The sequence below is a fragment of the Stenella coeruleoalba genome (genome assembly GCF_951394435.1).
Source record: "Stenella coeruleoalba genome assembly, chromosome: 6".
NCBI lineage: Eukaryota > Metazoa > Chordata > Mammalia > Artiodactyla > Delphinidae > Stenella > Stenella coeruleoalba.
In genome coordinates, this window is record NC_137151.1 from 93,144,144 (window position 1) to 93,165,406 (window position 21,263).

Below are 21,263 nucleotides of genomic sequence, written 5' to 3' on the forward strand. Positions count from 1 at the left end.
GAAAACTACTAGGGCTAATTAATGAATTTGGTAAAGTTGCAGGATACAAAATCAATGCACAGAAATCTCTTGCATTCCTGTACACTAACAATGAAAGATCAGAAAGAGAAATTAAGGAAACAATCCCATTCACCATTGCAACAAAAAGAATAAAATACCTAGGAATAAACCTACCTAGGGAGACAGACCTCTATACAGAAAACTATAACACGCTGATGAAAGAAATCAAAGATGACACAAGCAGATGCAGAGATACACCATCCACCATTCTTGGATTGGAAGAATCAATATTGTGAAAATGACTATACTACCCAAAGTAATCTACAGATTCAGTCAATCTCTATCAAATTTCCAATGGCATTTTTTACAGAACTAGAACAAAAAAATCTTAAAATTTGTATGGAGACACAAAAGACCCCGAATAGCCAAAGCAATCTTGAGGGAAAAAAACAGAGCTCGAGGAATCAGACTTCCTGATTTCAGACTATACTATAAAGCTACAGTCATCAAGACAATATGGTACTGGCACAAAAACAGAAATATAGATCAATGGAACAGGATAGGAAGCCCAGAGATAAACCCACACACCTATGGTCAACTAATCTATGACGAAGGAGGCAAGGATATACAATGGAGAAAAGACAGTGTCTTCAATAAGTGGTGCTGGGAAAACTGGACAGCTGCATGTAAAAGAATGCAATTAGAACACTCCCTAACACCATACACAAAAATAAACTCAAAATGGATTAAAGACCTAAATGTAAGACCAGACACTATAAAACTCTTAAGAGGAAAACATAGGAAGAACACTCTTTGACATAAATCACAGCAAGGTCTTTTCTGATCTACCTCCTAGAGTAATGGAAATAAAAACAAAAACAAATGGGACCTAATCCTTACAACAATCCCTATGCAGTTGCTATATTTATCTCCACTTTATAAATGAGTAACACAGAGAGTTGAAGTAACTTCCTCAAGGTCACACTGTTCTTAGGTGGCAGAGCTGCCATTCAAGCCCAGATTGTTTAATTAGTGGCATAAGTTACATAAATGATATCCATTAAATTGTGGATGACCAAAGTGATATGTATAGCTAAAATTGTAAAGTTATAGATTTGGTATCCAAAAAAGAAAAAAAAAAACTCTAATAGACTGGAAAAATTAGCCAAATGAATAAAGATAAAATTAATTTGAGTCAAATATAAACTCATACACTTAAGTTCCAAATAACTCAACTGCAAAAGTAAAGATTGGGGAGATGGGACTTACTAATAGATCAAATGAGGAAGTCTTGGGAGTTTCATTTAATATAGGCTCATTATGACCGATGTACAGTGTGATTATCAACAAAATGCAATCTTAGAGCAAAATTTAAAAACATTGTTCTTCTTCCCATTCATAATTTTCCACCCCATTTGACTTTCTTTTTTAACCAAGTCAGCTTTACATTTTTTATTCTAATTCTAGGGAATACTAAGGTTTCTAATTTAGAATGAACCCACTAAATAATTTTCAGACGATTCCCTTTATTTTCATTGAACCAAAATAATGGCAGCAGACTAGTGGAATAAGCACAAGCTTGGGAGTCAGTCCCAGAGGTTGAGTCCCCTCCTTGCTGTTGACTGGCTCTGGGATCTTGGCCTTAACGTCCGTACGCCTAGTTCCCTCATCTAGAAAATGGCGATAATAATGCCTACCTTGCAGGAGCATCCTGAGGACTCAGGGAAATAGACATAAAGAGATAAAATCATCCAGCGTGGTGCCTGAGGGGGTTTCATTTGGTTCACCGTTGTAGCCCCATCATGTAGGCCAGTACCTGGCACAGAGGAGGTGCTCAGAGGTGTTTGCTAAGTGAATACTGAATGAATGAATGAATGGATGAGTGAATGAATGTGTTCAGTAGAGGATAGTTCTTACTAAAGTCATGGCAGTGTTTTCAGATGTGAGAAGTCTTTGTAAAGCAAGAGACTGATTATTCACAGGTTTGAAGAAGGGGAATGCTTTGTCATAGCAAAATTTACTTTTTCCCATCATGCAGCGTAGCTTCAGGATTTTTTGAAAGCTAAAGTAAAACTGTGACCATTAGGTCGTCTTTGTAGTGTTTCTTCAGTCCTTACACTATTCTTCCATGAGGTATCTAGAGAGGTCTCATTCTGCCTAGTCAGATATTGTTTGAAAGCTTGAAATGAAAAATGAAACCAAGTTAAGTCTGGCTGGTAGCCATTCAGAAATAGATTTTTTTTTTTAAAGTAGATTAATTTTCAAAGACATTTTTCCTCTTTAAGACTTCCTTGTTTTTAAAGAAGCATTTAGTAAAACAACAGGAACATCTTTTCAGTGTCTGGTTATCTCTTTTTCAAGACTGAGTTTGGTAAATTACATAGTATTAGCTGTTGGTCATCTTCCGGGTAAAAAATAAAACCAAATGAAGTCTTTAATGTAATTTATGAGTTTCTCTCCTAGAGCTAAATGAAACTCAGCTTCATAGCTTTTATTTGTTTTGGGGCCTTTAATATTAGTCAGATTAAAGCTTATGTTTTTATAAAACTATAAGGACAAAGAATTATGTTAAAATAGCTAAAAAAACAAAAAAAATATCTCCAGTGTTTGATTCTGCATGTCAAGAATAACAGAGAAAATAGGGTCTGATTTCAGAACCTTGTAACCAAAAATGACAGTGTGGTTATTTTGACAGTGGGATGGGGAGTTGGTGTGGGGTTCGGCAGAAACTCTCGCATTCTCTAAAAGGAAAACGAAAGAAGGATGTTAACTCTTTGCTGTATTATGAACAGGACGTGTATAATTGAAACCAAACCATTAACACCTTTTCACATACTGCCTTCTGATGTCATCTAATTACTTACTGCCTGCTAATCTTATCTCCCTCAGGAGCCGATCTTAAAATTACACTGCGTTGCAGTTAGCTAAACACATTGCACCTAGTCAAGGCACATAGTGGACTCCCAGTAAATATTTGTTGAATGACTTCTGTGCACTTACGCAGGTGGGTTTTCTTTCTGATCTCATGCATGACTTACTTGTTTCCACCAGAGAGGTTTCAGTTTTGCTCTTTCTCTTACCTGAAATGCCATTCTCATCATTGGCAATACTGCCTCAATGCAGTGCAAAAGAACACCTCCTCCTAGAAGCCTTCTCTGATTAACCCACCTGAATTAAAACCATCTCACCCATCGAGAAGCCCCTTTTATAAACATGGCTATAGTCATTTCAGAATGATTTAAGATTCTTATTTCTCTTGGCTCTGACATCCCCCATGCCCCACAATATACACGCATCAAGAATAGGCATTGAGTCTTATTTCCCACAGGGACAACCCTGCACATGCAGTGTCCACCTATGGAAAGCACACTCAAAGGACGTGTTCTATAGCTAGGTAATGAAATTTTTAACATTAGTGTAAGAAACCAGACAACTCTGATTGCTTGTCTCTGTCGGTCTGCCAAGAATGGGTATAAATGGAGTCAAGGCTGTGAGAGATGGATCTTTTTCATCAGACAAGTGATCAAAACCTAATACATTTACACCTCAGAATTGCTTTGAAGGAGATTGGATGACTAACAGAAAGTCTTCCAAAGGGAAATAATATATGGTATTATATTTAATTGAGAGACCTGTACAATATTTGAACTACTGTACAAAAACTAGTTTCGATTCATTCAATCTTTAGAAAAATGATTTGGAAGAGATTAAACTACATATTGCTATGGCTTATAGACCATCATAAGCCTTTGGTACCTTCCAAACTTCCCCCAATGTGAGTTGAGCCATAGGTCAGGCTGGGACTCAGAGCAAGGTGTATGCTTTAAGGCAGGCCTTTGATTGCTGTAAACTAAAGGGATAAGCAGACAGGTCGTGAGAAGGTTTACAAAGAACCCATAGAGTGCATAAGTGTGTCAACAGCAATAAAAATCCCTATCTATAGGTGGAGTTACAGGGTATATATTGGTGAGGTTAGTGGTTAAATGTGTTTAGCATTGGGTTGGAAACCACTTTTTTCCCGTCATATTCCACAGAAAAGATAAATTTTTGGCCTATCTCTTTTAGACAGAGCATACGCTTTGGTGCAGGGGAACTAGAGGGCTAGCCTAGTGACCTGATTATCCCGAATACGAGGCTCTGAGTTAAGAAATAAAATAAGTAGGAGATGTTGGGGATGTTACCTGGTTAAAGACATGGGCTACGGGGGGTCCAATACAGGAAGATGTAGAGGGCTTCAGCACTCATGATTCGACCTTGACTCTGAGAATGACTGAAAAACTACTGGGTTGGAGATATGGGGGGAGGAGGAGAAGGAGTGGATTGGAGGGTGTGTAAAGCGATGTGGCTAGAGCAGCATTTGACAATGCTGGTTTTAATGGTGGCATTTAAAGTGATACTCCAGTACTAGATGTTGAAACCTGGGGAATAAATTATTGAAGACTCGGGCTTCCCTGGTGGCGCAGTGGTTGGGAGTCCGCCTGCCGATGCAGGAGACACGGGTTCGTGCCCTGGTCCGGGAAGATCCCACACGCCGCGGAGCGGCTGGGCCCGTGAGCCGTGGCCGCTGAGCCAGCGCGTCCGGAGCCTGTGCTCCGCAACGGGAGAGGCCAGAGAGGCCACAACAGTGAGAGGCCCGCGCACTGAAAAAAAATATATATATATATTGAAGACTCACTGAAACCAAGAAAGGAAAAATAAAATGAGAGAACATTCACTCCTCTTTTCCCACATGTCTTTATTGAACATTTAAAAGGTCAAAGGCACTCTCCTAGGTAATTTGGAAAAGGGAAAGGAGAAATGGAATTGATCAGAGACAGGCTTTTTAAAAGGAAGAAATTCTTTTTGTGATTCATTAAATCTACTAATATCTCATATATTTGAAGCACTTTAAAAACAGTTATTAATTTCCCCAAAACAGCATATATTTCAGGTGACACATTTCTATTTTTTTATTATAGTTAGAAGTTGAAATAAAATTCACTAAGGCAGTGAATATGACCTCTAGAATTTTGACCATATCATAAAACGGTCAAAATGAGTTTTATTATCTGTGATTGCATTAGAATAAATTCAAGGGCATTAAAATCATGTTAATTCTCTCTTTTATCCATCTTGATACAATTACCTGAGATCAGCACATATGAAAGGAGATTTTGTAATTTTTAGGCTGTTCTGTTATTAGCTCTAAGACTTTATTTGAACTTTGTTCTTTCCATGCTATAACTGCTTATTGTCTTCTAAAGACAAGTACCTTAGCTGTGAACTTGGTCACTAGAGCACTGACCACATCTGGTAGCCACAAGACAGGAAACCGTGACCTGGCATGGGTTTCTGAGCCATTCTACAAGGAAGAGGTGTTATAGTCTTGGATTCACTTTTGCCTGTGCTGAAACTTTAAGAACATGATAAACAAATGACCCTGTGGACACTGAGCCCTGGAAGTCTCTATCCCTCTCAGCAGTGCTGCAGTCAGGCCTCAGCCTTGGACTGCTACCCACACCTCTCTAGAATTGCCCTAGGCTTCCCTTAAGGTGGCAGTGTCCATGGTGAGGGAAAGGTGTATCCAGATGAGGGCAACTTGTGGTCAGAAGGTTGTGTTTCAAGGGCCAGTTCCATCACTGGCTAGATGCATGACCATAACTTCTTCCACCTTAGTTTCTCACCTGCAAAATGAGGATGGAGGGGAAAGCAACCACATAAGCTATGGAGGAATCGAATGAGATTATTTATTTTTATTTATTTCATAGCACACATTAATTGCTTTACAAATATGAACTCATTTCATCCAAATTACTATCCCATGAGGTAGTTACTATAATCATTCTCAGTTTACCTGTGAGGAAATGAAGATGTAGAAAGGTTGAATAACTTGCTCAAATCCCCAAACCAGTAAGAGGCAGAGTTGAGATTCAAACTTGGTAAATGGTAATTACTTATTTTCTATCATAAGGGGATAAGGAAGAATCTGAATAGCAGAAATGGGCAGTGTTTCCTATTTGTGATCATTTGGGGGCCCAAGATCCTGTGTGGTGGTGACAGAGGCACAGTAATTAATGCAGATGTCTCTGCCACAGGGCTGGCTATAGGGGCTCCCGGGCTGACTGCCTGTGGCTGGTGAGCAAGATGGTGGGTGAGAGGCCTGACCCTAAAGAGAAATAGTGCCTTTCTAAGAACACGTTGAATTTACGAGTTAATTACGTGGGTCTCTCACTGTTGCGGCCCCTCCCGTTGCGGAGCACAGGCTCCGGACGCGCAGGCTCAGCAGCCATGGCTCACGGGCCCAGGCTACGCGGCACATGCGATCTTCCTAGACCGGGGCACGAACCCATTTCCCCTGCATCGGCAGGCGGACTCTCACCCGCTGCGCCACCAGGGAAGCCCACAAGTTAATTTTTTTAAAGTATCAAACCAGCAAACAAACATAGATAGGGCTAAGGTGCCTGTAGGTGGCGCAGGCCTGACAGGCCTTCTCCATTCTGCTGCCCAGTGGTTATCCCCACTCCCATGCTCCTCACACTAGCTTTTTCCCTGGTGAAATTCACCATGAAAACTTCATTCCTTTGGGTGAGGGCATGACCCCTAATAAACTGTATATACCCCTGGACACAGTAGTACCTTATTCATTTAGCATAAAATTGGCCAGCAGATGCCTCTGGTTAAGTCTAGAACCAGGAACAGGTTTTAGAATGGGGAGGGGAGAGAGAAAGGCTCAGGGTGCAGTGCTAGGAATGTTTGCTAATTGATTGATCTGCCTGTACTGCTGTCACTGGAAGATTAGAAGCCCTTAGCTGACGCCCATTCTCAGGAACTGACCTTTGGAACGATGATGCGGTCCCAGCCCATACTGTCTCTTAGCCTCCGGGCAGTCTGTGTAAAGTTCGCAAGTTCAGTCTTACAGCTATGCGTTCCCCAAGAGGAGAAGAATGAAGAGCTGGGCATTCGCTACCAGAGGCCCGAAGGCAAAAGCACAGGACAGTTTTGCAAAAAGGAAACAAGTATTTTCGAAGTAGGTGAGTCTCTCCGAGCCTCAGGTGGCCTCAGCCACCCCCAGGATCCTGCTACCTACCCCAGTCTCTGACTCCACCTGCCTCGCTGTTGAGATGACTTAAGCAAGTTGATAAAGGTGGCCAGTTCAGGGACAGGGCTTTTCTGTCTGTCGAGAAAAGGCAGTCAGGCCATGCACTGGAAGCCCTGATTTGGAACACCAGGGCAACTTACCAAGTGAGTCGCGGTGGATTTTGTTGGAAAGGCTTAGGAGCAGTAGTACTGGGTGGGGGGAGGAGGCGTGAGAGGGGCTGGCTGCCTGTAGTTCTCTTCTGCCTCAGTTCCCTAGCACTGCTCTCCCAGCAAACGCCAGTGCCCGTAAGTTAGAACATCACAGACCGTTTTGATTCAGCCAGTGCTGGTGACGGACGTTTCAAGGAAGTAGGAGGGACCTGACTTTCTCTGCTACTTTGAGAAAACCATTAAATGTTTACTAGGAGGGTTCTGACTTAATGAACAAGGAATATTGTGAGTTCCTTAGAACAGAGGTTTTTGAAACCAGAATATCCTCAGGAGAGACCGTGGCTTCCTTTACCAGGTGTTTATTCCATGACAGATGAGCGCGCTTGCCCAGAGTTGGCTGTGAACGTAGAGCTTTTGTTTGCCAGGTTTTGTCAGGATTTCTCTTTGCCAGGCCAGAGCTATAGTGCAGAACCACAGTGCATGTTTTCAGTGTTTTCCTTCAAAATTTGCTGTAAAATCTTTTAAAAAAGTATACAGCCTCCACTTCCAGCCCACCCCCTCTAATGGCGAGCCCACCTCTAACCCTCTGGGGAGCCCGGTCTCTGGGGTGAGACTGGCCAGCTGGGCAGATCACAGCACCAGCATTGCTCTGCCCAGAGCCTTGAACCAGGTCAATTCCTAGTCTAATTTCCGGAGTCCACACGCTGATTTCCTTCCCCACCTCCTCTTTTCTGTGTTTTTGCTTGTATATCTGTCTTCATCAGAGGGTTTAAGCTCCTATGGGGGCAGGAGCGCTGCAGTCAGGAGGTCCAAGTTCAGATCTCAGCTCAGGCACTTACTGGCAGTGTGACTCTATGCTGGCATTTCTTTTTCTATAAAATGAGGGCTGACATACTCCATAGGGTCTTTATGAGAATTAAATGAGTTCATACATGGAAGGTGCCGGGCATACAGCAAGAGTTGCATAAGTGGTATTTTGTAACCATTGCCAGCATTCCCCATAGAGCCCAGAACATTGTAGGTGTTTAGTAAATATTTGTCACATACTAATAAAAAACATTGCCCTGTGTGTAGGAATTGCCATCGCTGGTTGAAGAGCTGGGGGAAAGGAAAAAAAGAAAGAGAAGGCATGGTATTTCCTTTTCAACATTTGGGGAGTTGGTGTGAGGTAGTTTGGTGCTCAGGGGTGTAAAGGAGAACTGTGCTTAGTCTTTTGTCTAAACCCCTCTGGAGTTTGGGATTTGTTCTGCGGGCGGCAGTAGGGGATGGTGGGCAAGGCGGTGTGATCTGTGGGGAGAGAGCCTATTATGGCGTGCTTGGAGAGAGTGGAATTTATTCTTCCGAACCTTGTAACACTGCCCACTTCACCTTTCCCGAGGCATCTCTGAGGATAGGCCTGTTTTAAAGACTTGAGCTGACATCATCGCATCTTAAAAGAACTGAGCATAATTGAATTGCTGATACAAGTGGGTACTTGCATCGGGCCCGGGTCACCCACATCTCTATGGAAACACATGTTTGCTTGAAAGCCCAGCAATCAGAAGCAGAGCCTTTCAGGAGCCAGCATCGGGTCACTTTTAGAAAAAGGCATTTATTTATATTCTCGAGCTGTCAAAGACCTATGCAATGAAATAATTTCAAATTAAATAGAGAAATCAGGCCGCAGATGAATGCCTTAATAGAGCCTGCCGTGCGCCCTCCCCCTGTGCCCCCCCCCCCCCCCCCACTGTGCTCGCGGTGCCTGAGATCTGCACGTTTATTTTAGCTGTCCTTTGCTCTTTTCCGCCCGTTTGCATTCTGCTGCCTTGGGGAGGTGGTTTGGCACTTTATGCAAAAATGGTTAATCTTCATTCATACGCGTGTGCCGGTACTAAGATGGAAAATGCAAAGCCGGGCCTGCCGTAGAGCGTGCGTTGTGCTCTTCCCGGCGACTCTGTGTGTGCAGCCAGTCCAAGGGCGCACAGTCCCGATGACTCTGCTTTCTACGCAAGCACTCGGGGCTGTTGAGTCAAGATATTCTCTCAGAAAGGTCTGAAGCTTGCGTCAGCACATCTTGCCCTAGATGTGCTCAAGTGATATCCTAAGTGATTGGAAGCTTTTATCTGCCTCTGGAAGCAGGATTTTTCGAGTCAGTATTGACTGTTAATGACCTGTTTAAAGAAAACATTCAATTTTCTTTCTTCCCCCCACAAAGAACTTAGTAGGCAGTGACATTTCTAAACCAAAGGCTAACCCTGCTTTTCAAAAGGGGCAGAGACAGGGCTTTTAAATGTGAAATTTTTTTTTCCTGACATTTGCCCTTAAAATGCTTTTCAGTGAAGTTGTTCTAACAGTGGGTTTAGAACACTGAAGTGTCTTTGAATAAAAATGCAACCTTGAGATTTTTTTTCCCCCCTTCAAATTAAACAAAAAGGTTTAGGTAAGAGTCTTTATATGAAATTCATATTTCAGTCACTATTCTCTGTTTCATTGTTTATGTGTCTTCATTCCCAATAATTAAGGCAACTTTCCTCCGAGGAGCGAGGCACTGCACATGAACCTTTATTAAACTGTGGGGATTAAACCACAGAAAAAAGAGCTAAAGTACTTAGATTATGAGAGACCTCAGTAATTACAAGACCAGGTAAGGAACAGCTAAGGTAGGAGTGAAAGGGAAGAGGACACAAAATGGAAGAGAGAGAAGATTAGGCAATGGAAGAGTTAAGCAACAGAAAACCTATATGATGTTATTGATACATTTAGGCAAAGTCCCAGTTTTATAGAGGGAGCACTGTTTTCCTCTCCAGTTGGCATGTAAGTGCCCTTGACTGTGCTTAGGGGACTGGACAGTTAGTCCTTGACCAGTTTAAAGGTGATCTTTACAGAGAAATAGCCTAGTACATGGGAGACAGCACCCACGTCTTTTATTTTATTTTATTTTTAAGGTGAATTTTCAGCTTTCAGCTACCCTGGCTACTAAGGGCTTGCATCACCTCCAGGGCCCTTACAGACTTGAATACCTGAGAGCTGGAAAGGACCACAGAGGTCCTGTGCTCTGAAGGCTAGAGAAGATGCCACCCCAGAATACGGCAGTGGTGGTTCAGGACATGGTACCCCAAATATGCCGCTTTGGCGTATTGATTATTGTGAGGTGTGGGCACTTGAAAAACAGCAAATGCAGGAAGAGGCTTTCTCCGAACTCCCCTTTTCTGCTTAAAGACAGATCGTCCAAAAGGAGCTCAGTTGTCATAAATTCCCTCCCCGGGAGTTTCACCAGCCAGGGAGGATGTTGACTTTCATCGCAGGAGGGGAGGCTAGAGAATGGACACCACACTCAGCAGACTTTGTCACAAGCTACCATACCTCCATCTGTTCTTCTAAGGGCCCATTCATCTTTCCTAAAAGTCATTTATCCTCCCCTCTGCTTTTCCTGCTAAGATGGTATTTAATCCTGAATTCTAGGCCACCTCGGGGGACTTCTTCATTTTTCCCTGAGTATCTCCCATGTGTATGTGAGATATACATGTTAATAGACATTTGTTTGTTTTTCACGTATTCATCTTTTATTACAGGGGTCCCAGCTAAGAACTCAAAGGGTAGAGGGAAACTTATTTTTCTTCCTCTACCAACTCCAATCTCTTTTTCTGCAACTGAATACCTGAGGCCCTCGTGCTATACTCTGACAATCTAGAACCTTTACTCCGATGTTCCGTCAGGGCAAATGGTGGCCCACATAAACAGATGTGCAGGCTTCCCCAAGCTCTCTGTCAAAATTTCCCTGTCCTGTTTCCCATTCTCTCAGAGCACCTCTCTCTGCTAAGGGCCAAATGATGGCAGTAGAGAATGAAATAAATTAATGTGTGAAATTGCACCTTCTTCCAGAGGTGGTGGTAATGCATAAGCTGAGTAAAAATGTAGACCTCTCTTAAGAAGTTTCCCCAGGTTAGGAGCTGGCTCTCTGGGAGACTGTGGGACGCTCTGTTTTGACAGAGAGGCTTTTTGCTGCTTCTCCAATCACATCGCATAACTGACTTCCTCCCCACAAGATCAGTCCCGATTCTTCCTCTCTGAGGCAGCCATGAGAAAATGTCTCAGGATCTATGTGATCACAACACTGTCTAGGCTGTACCAAAATCAAATACACAGACACTTTAATTACTTTAACTTAGAAAGATGGAGTAGTTAAACATTAGACCCTGAAATGTCCTGGAGCCTCTGGGCAACGTTGTAGGACCAGGAAAGCAGCTTGTTGGTCAAGGGCCCACTAAATGAAGCTTCTAACATTCTCATCTGAGGTAGAAGCCGCAGGAAAACAGCCATCTCTTTATAACAGGTACATTCCCTCCCATTCCTGTGAGAGTTTAGTGCTTTGCTCTGCAGTCTGTGTGCCCTGCGAATGTACAAAGCATCACATGCCTGACCGGCTGGAGAAGGCAGCACCCGGGACCGGTTTTATTCTCCTTGCAGAGTTCTTACTGCAATTCATATACAATGAGCCCCGTGACTTGTTTATGATGCTTTTGAGGTGCTATCAGCCCAATGGCTCTGGGCTCCAGAGCTTCAGACTGCCTGGGGTTGAGTCCTGGCCCTGCCACTTACCGTGGGACCCCGGGTTGGTTACTGAACCTCTGTGCCTCAGCTTTCACGTGTATGAAATGAAGATAATCACAGTTCCTACTTTATGGGGGGTATGAGGGTTAAATGGATAAATATGTGTCAAGCACTTAGCAGAGTGCCTGGCACAATCTAAGTGCTCCATATTATTATTATTATTAATATGTTGGTGAAAAGACCATTCCCTAACGAAACTAGCTCCCCACCCATTTATCCATCTAGGCATCTGGAGAATCTGTTTGTTGTGTGTGGTGATTGGGATCAAGGAAGTGGCCCATTCTTAATATTCCCAGGCCAGAGACTATAAAGCAGTGGTTCTCACAGTTTGGTTTGCGTGTGTCTGAATGCCCTGGAGGGCGGGTTAGAGCACTGACTGCTGTGCCCCCCTCCCAGAGCTTCCTGATCCACTCCTTCTGGAGAGGGGCAGAGAATTTACATTTCTAACAAGTTCCCAGATGCTGCTGTTGCTGCTTCTCTGGGAATCCCACTTTAAGAGCCACTGCTCTAGGACAGCAGTTTCCAGTAGGAGTACGATGTAAGCAACATAGGCCATTTAAAATTTTCTAGTAGTAACATTAAAAAAGTAAAAAGAAATGGGTGAAGTTAATTTTAATGTTATATTTTATTTAACTCAACATGTCAAATATTATCATTTCAACACACCACTGACATAAAAATCTACTGAGACAGTTTACATTCCTTTTCTGTAGCAAGCCTTTGAAATCCAGGATGTATTTTACGCTCCCAGGACATTCTGGTTCAGACCAGCCGCATTCAAATCTGACTTTGCAAGAAAATGACCCGAGGAAGTTTCTTTTTTCTGGCCTCCACCTCCCCCCCGCCATACCAACTGGCATTCTCTATTTTTATGTTTTTTTATAATGGGAAAACTTTGCATAAATGACCTTGAAAAAAATTGTGAAAATCATTATTTTAAATTTTTTCTTATGTATTTCCTCTGGCTCTCTAAATTCCATTCAAGAAAAGCGATATGACATCTGAGAACAGGAAAGTCAGTCTAAGAGCAGTAATAGGTTTCAGAGAAACAAAAGTGAAACTTTATTACTGTCTACATAGTGAAACAGGAGGGAAAACGGAGATTGGTAAGTCAGAAAGCAATTGGCATTTCAATATACTGTTTTAACTTTTTATAGTTTTTATGATTGCATGAGAAATATAAACATATACATATCTTTTTTCAACTCCTAGTTTGGTAGTTGATCAGATTGCGGTATATATTAAACTTCTCTGAATTGTATTAATTAGAAAGACTGAAACAAATGTATGTGCTGGAATTTGCACTATTCAGGTGTATTTTTCATAAAGAATATTTCTTTTTTACAAACTAATAGATTTTCTGACTAGCATTAATACCTATTAAGATCTTTGCATAAGTAAGTTCAGTTTGATGGTAACTATAGTTGTGGATTATTAATTTTACACTGGAGATGTGTATAGATGATATATTGGTGATAGATAAATGGTGAAATGCTTTTCTTTGGGATTGACATCTTTCCTAATAAGTTTCTGACTATGGAACATATATCTAAACTGAGGTGAGAGATCAATCTGAGATTTCCTAAATAAAATTTCAGTCAACAGTTTCCTTGATCTTTATTTTTCTCTAGGATATATGTAAAACTTAGATGATGTATATGTATATTTGTAATGTTATTACTGAAAGCTGAGATGTAATTATAGGGAAAACATTTCAAACAATACCTAAGCTATTAAAATGTTGCACCAATATCAGGACTTGTATTTCTGTCTGTCTTCATTTTCTATTGATTATTTATATGCTTGGGACATGTATGTGTGGATTTGAATAGTTAGGCCCCAGTAATTGGTCTGTTCTAAGAACAATTGTAGTGATAATAGGAATTAGAAACAGGTTCTCCCCCAAGAAGTCAGAGATCGTTGTACCTTTCTTATGGACTTAAAAGCTCTCGAGATCAAGCTATGTTAGAGATAGACCATCAAGCATGGTGACCAAGCGTGATGAGAAGGAAATAGGAGGTCCGTTGGCCCCAAACATGTCAACTTACTCACAGCATCAAAGGCTTCTCGGGTTAACCCAGAGGGTCTGCAGCTTTGAGGGATGGAGTTTCAAGTTGCTGAACTCTGGGCCTGTCATTTAGGAGGAGGTGACAATATATTGTTTCTTAAAGGAAAAGTTCCTTAACTATTTTTTTTTTTTTTTTTAGTTCCTTAACTATTTAAGTTAAACAGTTGAGATTCAGATTAAGTGGATCTGGCTGTCCCGATATAGTTCATAGCAGAGAACAGAATCCCAGAAGAATAGGGGCACAGCACAGTTTCATTTTCCTAGGGGCGAGGGAGCCAGAGGAAAGGTAATGGGCATGTGATGCCATGCCAGGGCGAGGTGTGCTTCTGAATATTCTGGAAGGGCTAGTGCCAATCTGAGGTGTGGACACTCAGGAAGGGCCTTTGACCCTGAAGGTCAACCTTGTCCCCGTTGTTTGTCCTTATCAATAGAACCCAATGTAACTATCTAGCCACTTAAATTCTTAATTCTTAAGGCAAATCAGATATATTTTCTATTTATATTGAAATCTTTCATTTAGTTTCCATAACTGGAGCTGTAGCTGATTTCCCAATCTCTCTGTTACATACTAGCCAGTGGAAAGCCTCGATGTGCAAAGGCCATAGGAATCCAGCTGGAAGGAATTGCCTGTAGAGATAGCACACAGGGGGGAAAATAAAGAGTAAAATGGACAAAGAAGAGCTCCCTACGAATTATTTTTATCTTATCTTCCCATCTGAGGAACCTGTAATAGCCCCATTCTACTCTCACAGCCAGCCTTTTCCTTCCACAATAAAAATAATATTGTAATCAATCTTACTGGCATCACAACCAAAGAAGAGTCTTCCTTGACTTAGACGCCGAAGCAATGAGAAAGGGAATTGCCAAGGAAATATATATATTCCTATGAATCTAGCTCACCATTCAGTGCTGCCACTTACTCAGATCTCAGAAATTTTCTGTCCTCTGTGGAATTCCTCCCTGATTTCTCTATAGATTATAACACTCCAGCTTTAGAAAATGCTGCACACCCAAATCCTAGACATCAAAGCAAAACAAAAACAAAACGCTTTTTCTGTCAGATTTCACACATGTATTATGGCAGGAGTAGATGTGTCCGGAAGATGTAGCTAATCCAGTCTAATGAGAGGAATTGTGGCTCAGATCCATCTTAACAAATTGCCCCAAGTGCTGCTGTCTCCTTTGAGCCTTCCTCCCTCCATAGCTGCAGGCTGTGTCTCTTTTCTCTGTCTTCCCCATCCTCATTCTCTCACATACATACATACACTATCACATATAGAAAAATCTATGTATACGCAGTGTATGTATACATAATGCCAGAACTTCCATTTGAATAAGAAAATCAACCATTCAAATGTCTTCAGATATCATGCTTATAGACTATCTTGCAGGCATTGTGATGACTGGTCAAAGGTTTCACATCTATGGCTTGTAAACAAAAACACCTGATTATTTGTGCTTATTCTTCACATACCATCTCTATTCACTGTTATGGATAGTCAGAAAATAATCCTAATGTCTTTTACTAGTAACTCTCAGGGGCAAGAATAGTGAGAATGAAATTCAGACATTATTTGCCAGCTAACGTTATATACTTTCTCCCTTATGCCAAGGCAGAGGATATAGCATTTACCATTGGGAAGCGTTATTTAAATGGAAGGTGTATCCAGTGGGATGGGCACTCTTTGCAGAGTATATGGGAAGGAGCTGTCTTACTGGGGATTGAGTATGCAGGGTCTCCCCTGCCACCGTGCCCAAATGCATGTATCAGTGGCAATGTCATTTGGAAACTTGTAAAAATAAAATTTTACTGTTTCTAATATTTAATAATACAGTAGATAATAGTATATGGATTCCTATTTGAGTGGTAATAGAGTTAAGATTACATATTGCCAAGCTTTCATCCTGAATCAACAAAAGGTAATGGATCTGAATTTATGCTTTATTTAAGACCTAGGCTTAAAAGAAGTTTTGGTGGGGAGAAATCAGAGAATTTTTGCAAGTTATCCCTGAAATGTTATCAATTCTAGATACACTCTTTGTAGCCAAAGTCAAAAAGGATACAAGAAAGAGTTTCAGTGGTTCCTGATTGACAAAAAGCATTAAACATGCAAATAGGTAATATATTGATATCTCGGCCTGTCTAGCTGCTAACTTCTGAACCAATCTGTTTGCCCATTGTAAGTCAGTTATGCCCTATTTCAAAAAGAGATTGAAACTATTAAAGACTTAAGATGTAGCTTCTATAATAATGGTAAAAGATTTAGACCGTATGAGAAGAAGAAAAACACCACAGCTTGATATTAAGAATACAGATCTTCTCATAGTGGGCAACTTTTCAAAGAAGATTGGACACCAAAGGCCGAAAACCTAAAGAATTTAGGAAAACAGAAGGGTTATGGGCAGTTTTAAGAGTACATTTGAGACTACAGATCATGAATTTATGGTCATTAAAAACACGATACAGGTATATATGTGTTGATCTGGAAGAATGTTCATATATTGATAAGTGAAAACGCAAGTTTAAAAACTATTATGTGTTTCTTATGTTTTAATCTGGAACCTTTCTCTTGTTTCTTCCTGGAGTGTTTTGGTGTAGTTACATACGTGCAGGAAATTCTCAATCAGTGTTTGCTATATTGACTAGAGACTAAAAAGAACATTGGAACAGTAAAGATTGTGATGACAATGCTTAGTTAAAATAGGTACACTTCTCCTCCTCTCACCGTTTTTGACCACCTTTCTTCTACATAATAAGAAACACAGTTTAGGCGCATACCCATCTGTGTTTGTCATTTTCCATGTTGGTACAGTATGAATAAAATATTTTACATTGTCGTCTGGAGTTATCATAACATGCTTTTAGAGCGTATCTAAGACAAGTGCTTAGCTTGAAAGTATTTTTATATTCTAAATTGGTATTTATGATTATGGCTGAATGAAATTGTTTACTATATTGGAAGAGAGCATAAAAATAACACATTGAGAAATCAATTTTAAAACTTTAAAGTTAATCATTTTTTTTTCCCCTTCTTGGTAGGGCTTATTCCACTAGAAGCAAGATGGCTGAACTCAATACTCATGTGAATGTCAAGGAAAAGGTAAGGTATAGTTAAATATTGGCTTGCAGATACTCCAAACTGGATACTGTAGTCTCTAGCTAGTAAAAACTCAATTATAATGGAAGAAGGGAAAAATGGTTTGGGAGAATACATAGTAAGCTTGACACACGAGAAAACCATTCCACAGAATCATAAGTAGCATTTACTAAATGGGTGTTATGCATATTATATTCATTTTCTCATTTAGTCTTGACTATAATGCCATGTAGTTAATTTCATTTTACAGAGGATGGAATTGAGACACAGAGAAGGTAAGTACTTTGCCTGAGGTCACATAGCTAGGAAGCAACAGAGCTGGGATCTGAACCCAGCAGTGCTATTCTACAGTTCATACTCTTAGCCACCATGCTGGGTTCCATCTAAGAGCGGGGGTATTATGCTACATCTCCAGAAACAGTCTCGTAGAGATATCCAAAGCATTCCCTAGTGGTCGTGCTGGGTAGCCTTTACAGTTTCTTTCAACACTGAGGGCTCATGACTCTGAAAATCCCCCCTCGTCGTTATTCGTTGGAGGCTGAGTGCACTTCAGAGCCGTTCCAAGTCTTGTCCTCCTCTGTGAATTTTCTCCGCTTAGGGTCACAACCCCTCCCTTGCCATATATGCTCCCTTGCACTGTTAGCTCTTAAATGATCATACACTGTAGACCCCATGAGACCAGGGAGTTAAATTTGTCCAAGCCATTCATCTGGCACCAGGGGAGCTGAGGCCCTGGAAGGGGTTCGTCCATGGTCACACAGCAAAGTGAGAGAGCCTCACCTGGAACTCACTCCAGCCTCCCACAGGGCCACCTCCCACCTCCATTAGGCTAACTACTTGGGGGCCATAGGTTGTCTTTCATCTCTTTGTATCCCCACAGTGCCTAAAACCCTGAGTGAAGGATGAGAGAAGTAACATTACTGGAATCCTCAGTAATTTTTCTTTCCTTTAGCCAAGATGTAGCAGACTCCTGTTTTGTCCCAAACACTGTCTGGATGCTGACGATGTGGCACTGAACATGTAGATGAGGTTCCTGCTCCCATGGAGCTTGTTTTCTAAGGCAGGGAAACAGAAAGTAAACACAAGAACATATAAATGAACACGATCATTTCATATAGTGATGTCTACGATGAGGAAAATACAGCAGGGCGGCACGGGCAGGTGGCTACTTTAGATGGGGTTGATTGGGGCAGCCCTCTCAGAGGAGGTGATATTTGAGCTGAGATAGAGAAAACAGGAAAGAAACACCATGCAGTGATCCAAGGACAGAGCATTCCAGGTAGATAAGCAAAAGCAGGTGCCTGAGGAAGACTGAAGTTCATGGTGTTTGAAGAGCTAGTGGTTGAGTGGCCGGTGTGGCCAGAGTGTGGTAGGCAGAGGGATGGTGATGGGAGATGAGGGCAGAGAGTACGCCGGGAACCGGAATTGGTAGAATACTGACTCTTCACCTGTCTCCTCAACCTCCACAGCATCCAGGGGTGGAAGCCAGGGTTTCACAAACTTGGATGAAAACAAACATGAATTTTCATCTTTACTCGTATCTAAATGAAATTTAGCATTTCCTTCAATCATGAATCTAGGCAAGGGAGAAAAACAACCCACAGGAGTAGCAGGAGTACCTGTGACTTTCACAACTAGAAATCACAGGTGTCTTCATATCAAATTACATTTGTTGCAGATATCCTGAAGAGCTGTTTGTTCATCACTACTTCAAAATTACTGTAATTACAGAACGTGCCGCTATGTTGTGTTATTTGATATTGACAGAGAAGCACGTACATTACTGTAGCATAAAATTTTTTATTAATATTTTAATGTTATTTCAATATGAGTGGTTTCCTCTGTAATCGTGTATGTTTTATTTAAACATTATTCTGAGAGGGACCCCCGAGGCTTCACCAGACTGCCAAAGGGGGTCTGTGCCCCAGAAGGTTTAGAAGCTGAGACAGAAACATGTAGGGTTTTATTCAAAGGGCAAAAGTAGCCGTTGAAAGGAATTAAGCAGGAACATGACTTATGGTATATTTTTAAAACCTCCCCCAGCTTTGCCAGCTGCTGTACTACTTATTTTATAGATCTTCATATTAAATAACTTTTCTGTTTGATGAGGACACAGAAGCTTGAGATAAAGTGGTTTGGTCAAAGTCAGAGTCTCAGGGAATATGAAAGAGCAAGGATTCAAACTCAGCTCTGTCTGGTTCTAAAGCTCATGCTCTTTCCACTGTATTACTGCTTCCCAGAGTTTTCCACTAAAATAACCCCAGGGCACAGAAGAACAAACTTGCTACTTTGGGACATGGTCAAAACCAACTTCCACATATAATTTCTTTGGAGTCTTCTGTGTGATCTTAAAAATGGATGCAATTTTTTTATCCATTGTATTCCGTAATATATTCCATATATTATGTTAATACAGAACTGTTTTCACTTATCGACCATTGAGCAAACAGTGGCAGAAGTCTGGGCCCTTTTACATTGTGGCTTCATGTTCTCTGTGACTCACAGTCATACACTCGGGTGAGACTGTGTGTTCCCAGTTTGAGAAGCTGGGTCCGGCACCACAGTGCTGACCAAATATTGGCCCCTTTCCAAATATCTGTTGATGGATGGGTTGAACAGCTCCTAAAGTTGGGTTATGGGAAGGAAAAGCACTTTAAAGAATCAGTCATAGTAATTGATTCCCTGCAAAACATGGCCAGTGGACAGACCAATATGATAGGCTCAAGCAGATAGAGTGTCTTATTCAAAACAGAGGTGGCCTCGAGCCAAAATGGGGAAGGAGGCTGATCCGTGATCTCACAGACCACAGAGGTTCAGTGTGAATGCTCCGTTGCATGGGCTCAGGCGCCACATTCATCCACTTGTCATGACCAGTGTCACGTACACGTACGAAGAGTAACAGGAGATGGTGTTTTTGCCATTGCACTTCAGTAACTTATCAAAATGTTGGCATCGTTTTGAAAGAGGGTGATGTTTAAGTTGTAAATATTATCCATCTGCATGACAATGGAAGTAAAGCTCCTCTAACTCAGTTAGTAAATTCCATCTTCCCGTATCAAAAGGTTAATAGATTTCTCAGCTCAATAAAATAAATCATAATAAACAACGGAAAATTCTGATCATTTTTAATTTTACATTGATTTATTTTCGTACTTTTATTTCCTTTAGTGATTAGCTTTTATGGCCTTTTTATGATTAGTTTGTTTCCCAATCTGTCACACAGCAATGACATTTTAGTTCTGAAAATTAAGAATAATAACTGTTATGTCTTAAGTTATAAATTATAAGCTTTTAAAGATGTGAGAACAGATCCGTATGGTGTTTTTATACACTAGCTAGTCAAGCACTGTGGGAAATTAAATACTCAGTAAAAGTCTTGCAGTGAAAAGAGTTCATCAGTTATCTCTAGTGGGTCCACTGTTGGATGAATTGGAAAGGAAGAGGTGCTTGGGTGAGAGAATCATTTCTGTCCTCATGCAGCTTAACTTAAGGTCTCTCATATCCAAGACAACTGAAATTTACAGTTGACACTCTTTGTGACTCTTTTAAAGTATCTCTATATTATTGGACTATAACTGAAAGGATTTAAATTGGAAATATCCTTGAAGTCAAAGTTTGATCTCCTTAGGAGTGTGACATCCATCCTCTGTGTGAGCTGACCCTGTTTACATTTCCACCTTTATCAGTAGCCACTTCTCTACTCTCCCTTCAACAGAGCCATCCTGACCATGAATGTTGCTGCCTCCAGGCTTTTGCAAAGGTAGTTTCCTCTCTCTGGGACATCCTCCACGGGGACCGACCCTCACTCACCTCCCTTTGAGGAAGCCTTTCAGATGGCTCCTTTCTCTGCCCTCCTGCCCCTCCTGAATTATTGGCCCTTCCTCTGTTCTCCTTTGTGCTTCAGTGAGGCTCTCTGCCTTCTGCCTCCATACCATGATGGTTAGTGGTCTGTCTCCCCAAGGGAGATTGTGTGCTCCTTGGGGGCAGGCACTGGGCCTTTCTCATCTTCGTACTCTTGGGTTTGACACATAGTTGACCCCAGGTCGAGTTAGATAAATGAATGGATAACGAATGAATGAACACGCCTGCTTGAATCGTTACATTCTTTAGGGACAGATTTCCCATTCACGATATTTTGCAAAACCTCAAGCCTTCTTGAAAACTGAAATGTAGGTTAATGGAAGTGTCATCTCATTTTAGTACTCTCTTTGCTATTAAATAAAGCAAGTTTTAAATTGCTTCTAAAAACAAGCTTAGGTTACTTAGGTTGACTACCTGTG

At 41.3% G+C, this 21,263-nt stretch overlaps 1 protein-coding gene across 4 annotated transcripts in view; it reads left to right on the plus strand.

Annotated features, from left to right (window-relative positions):
- SPATS2L (spermatogenesis associated serine rich 2 like) overlaps window positions 1-21,263 on the plus strand; it is a 169,436-nt gene that overhangs the window by 66,693 nt on the left and 81,480 nt on the right. For 3 of the 4 annotated variants that reach the window (XM_079925204.1, XM_079925203.1, XM_079925205.1), the window contains exon 3: window positions 16,926-16,986. In XM_079925204.1, the coding sequence (XP_079781330.1) occupies window positions 16,948-16,986 (39 nt within the window). In that variant the 5' untranslated portion in view covers window positions 16,926-16,947. Of the gene's footprint in view, window positions 1-12,913; window positions 12,924-16,925; window positions 16,987-21,263 lie in introns of those variants that run through there. The other variant, XM_079925206.1, reaches the window with a different exon arrangement.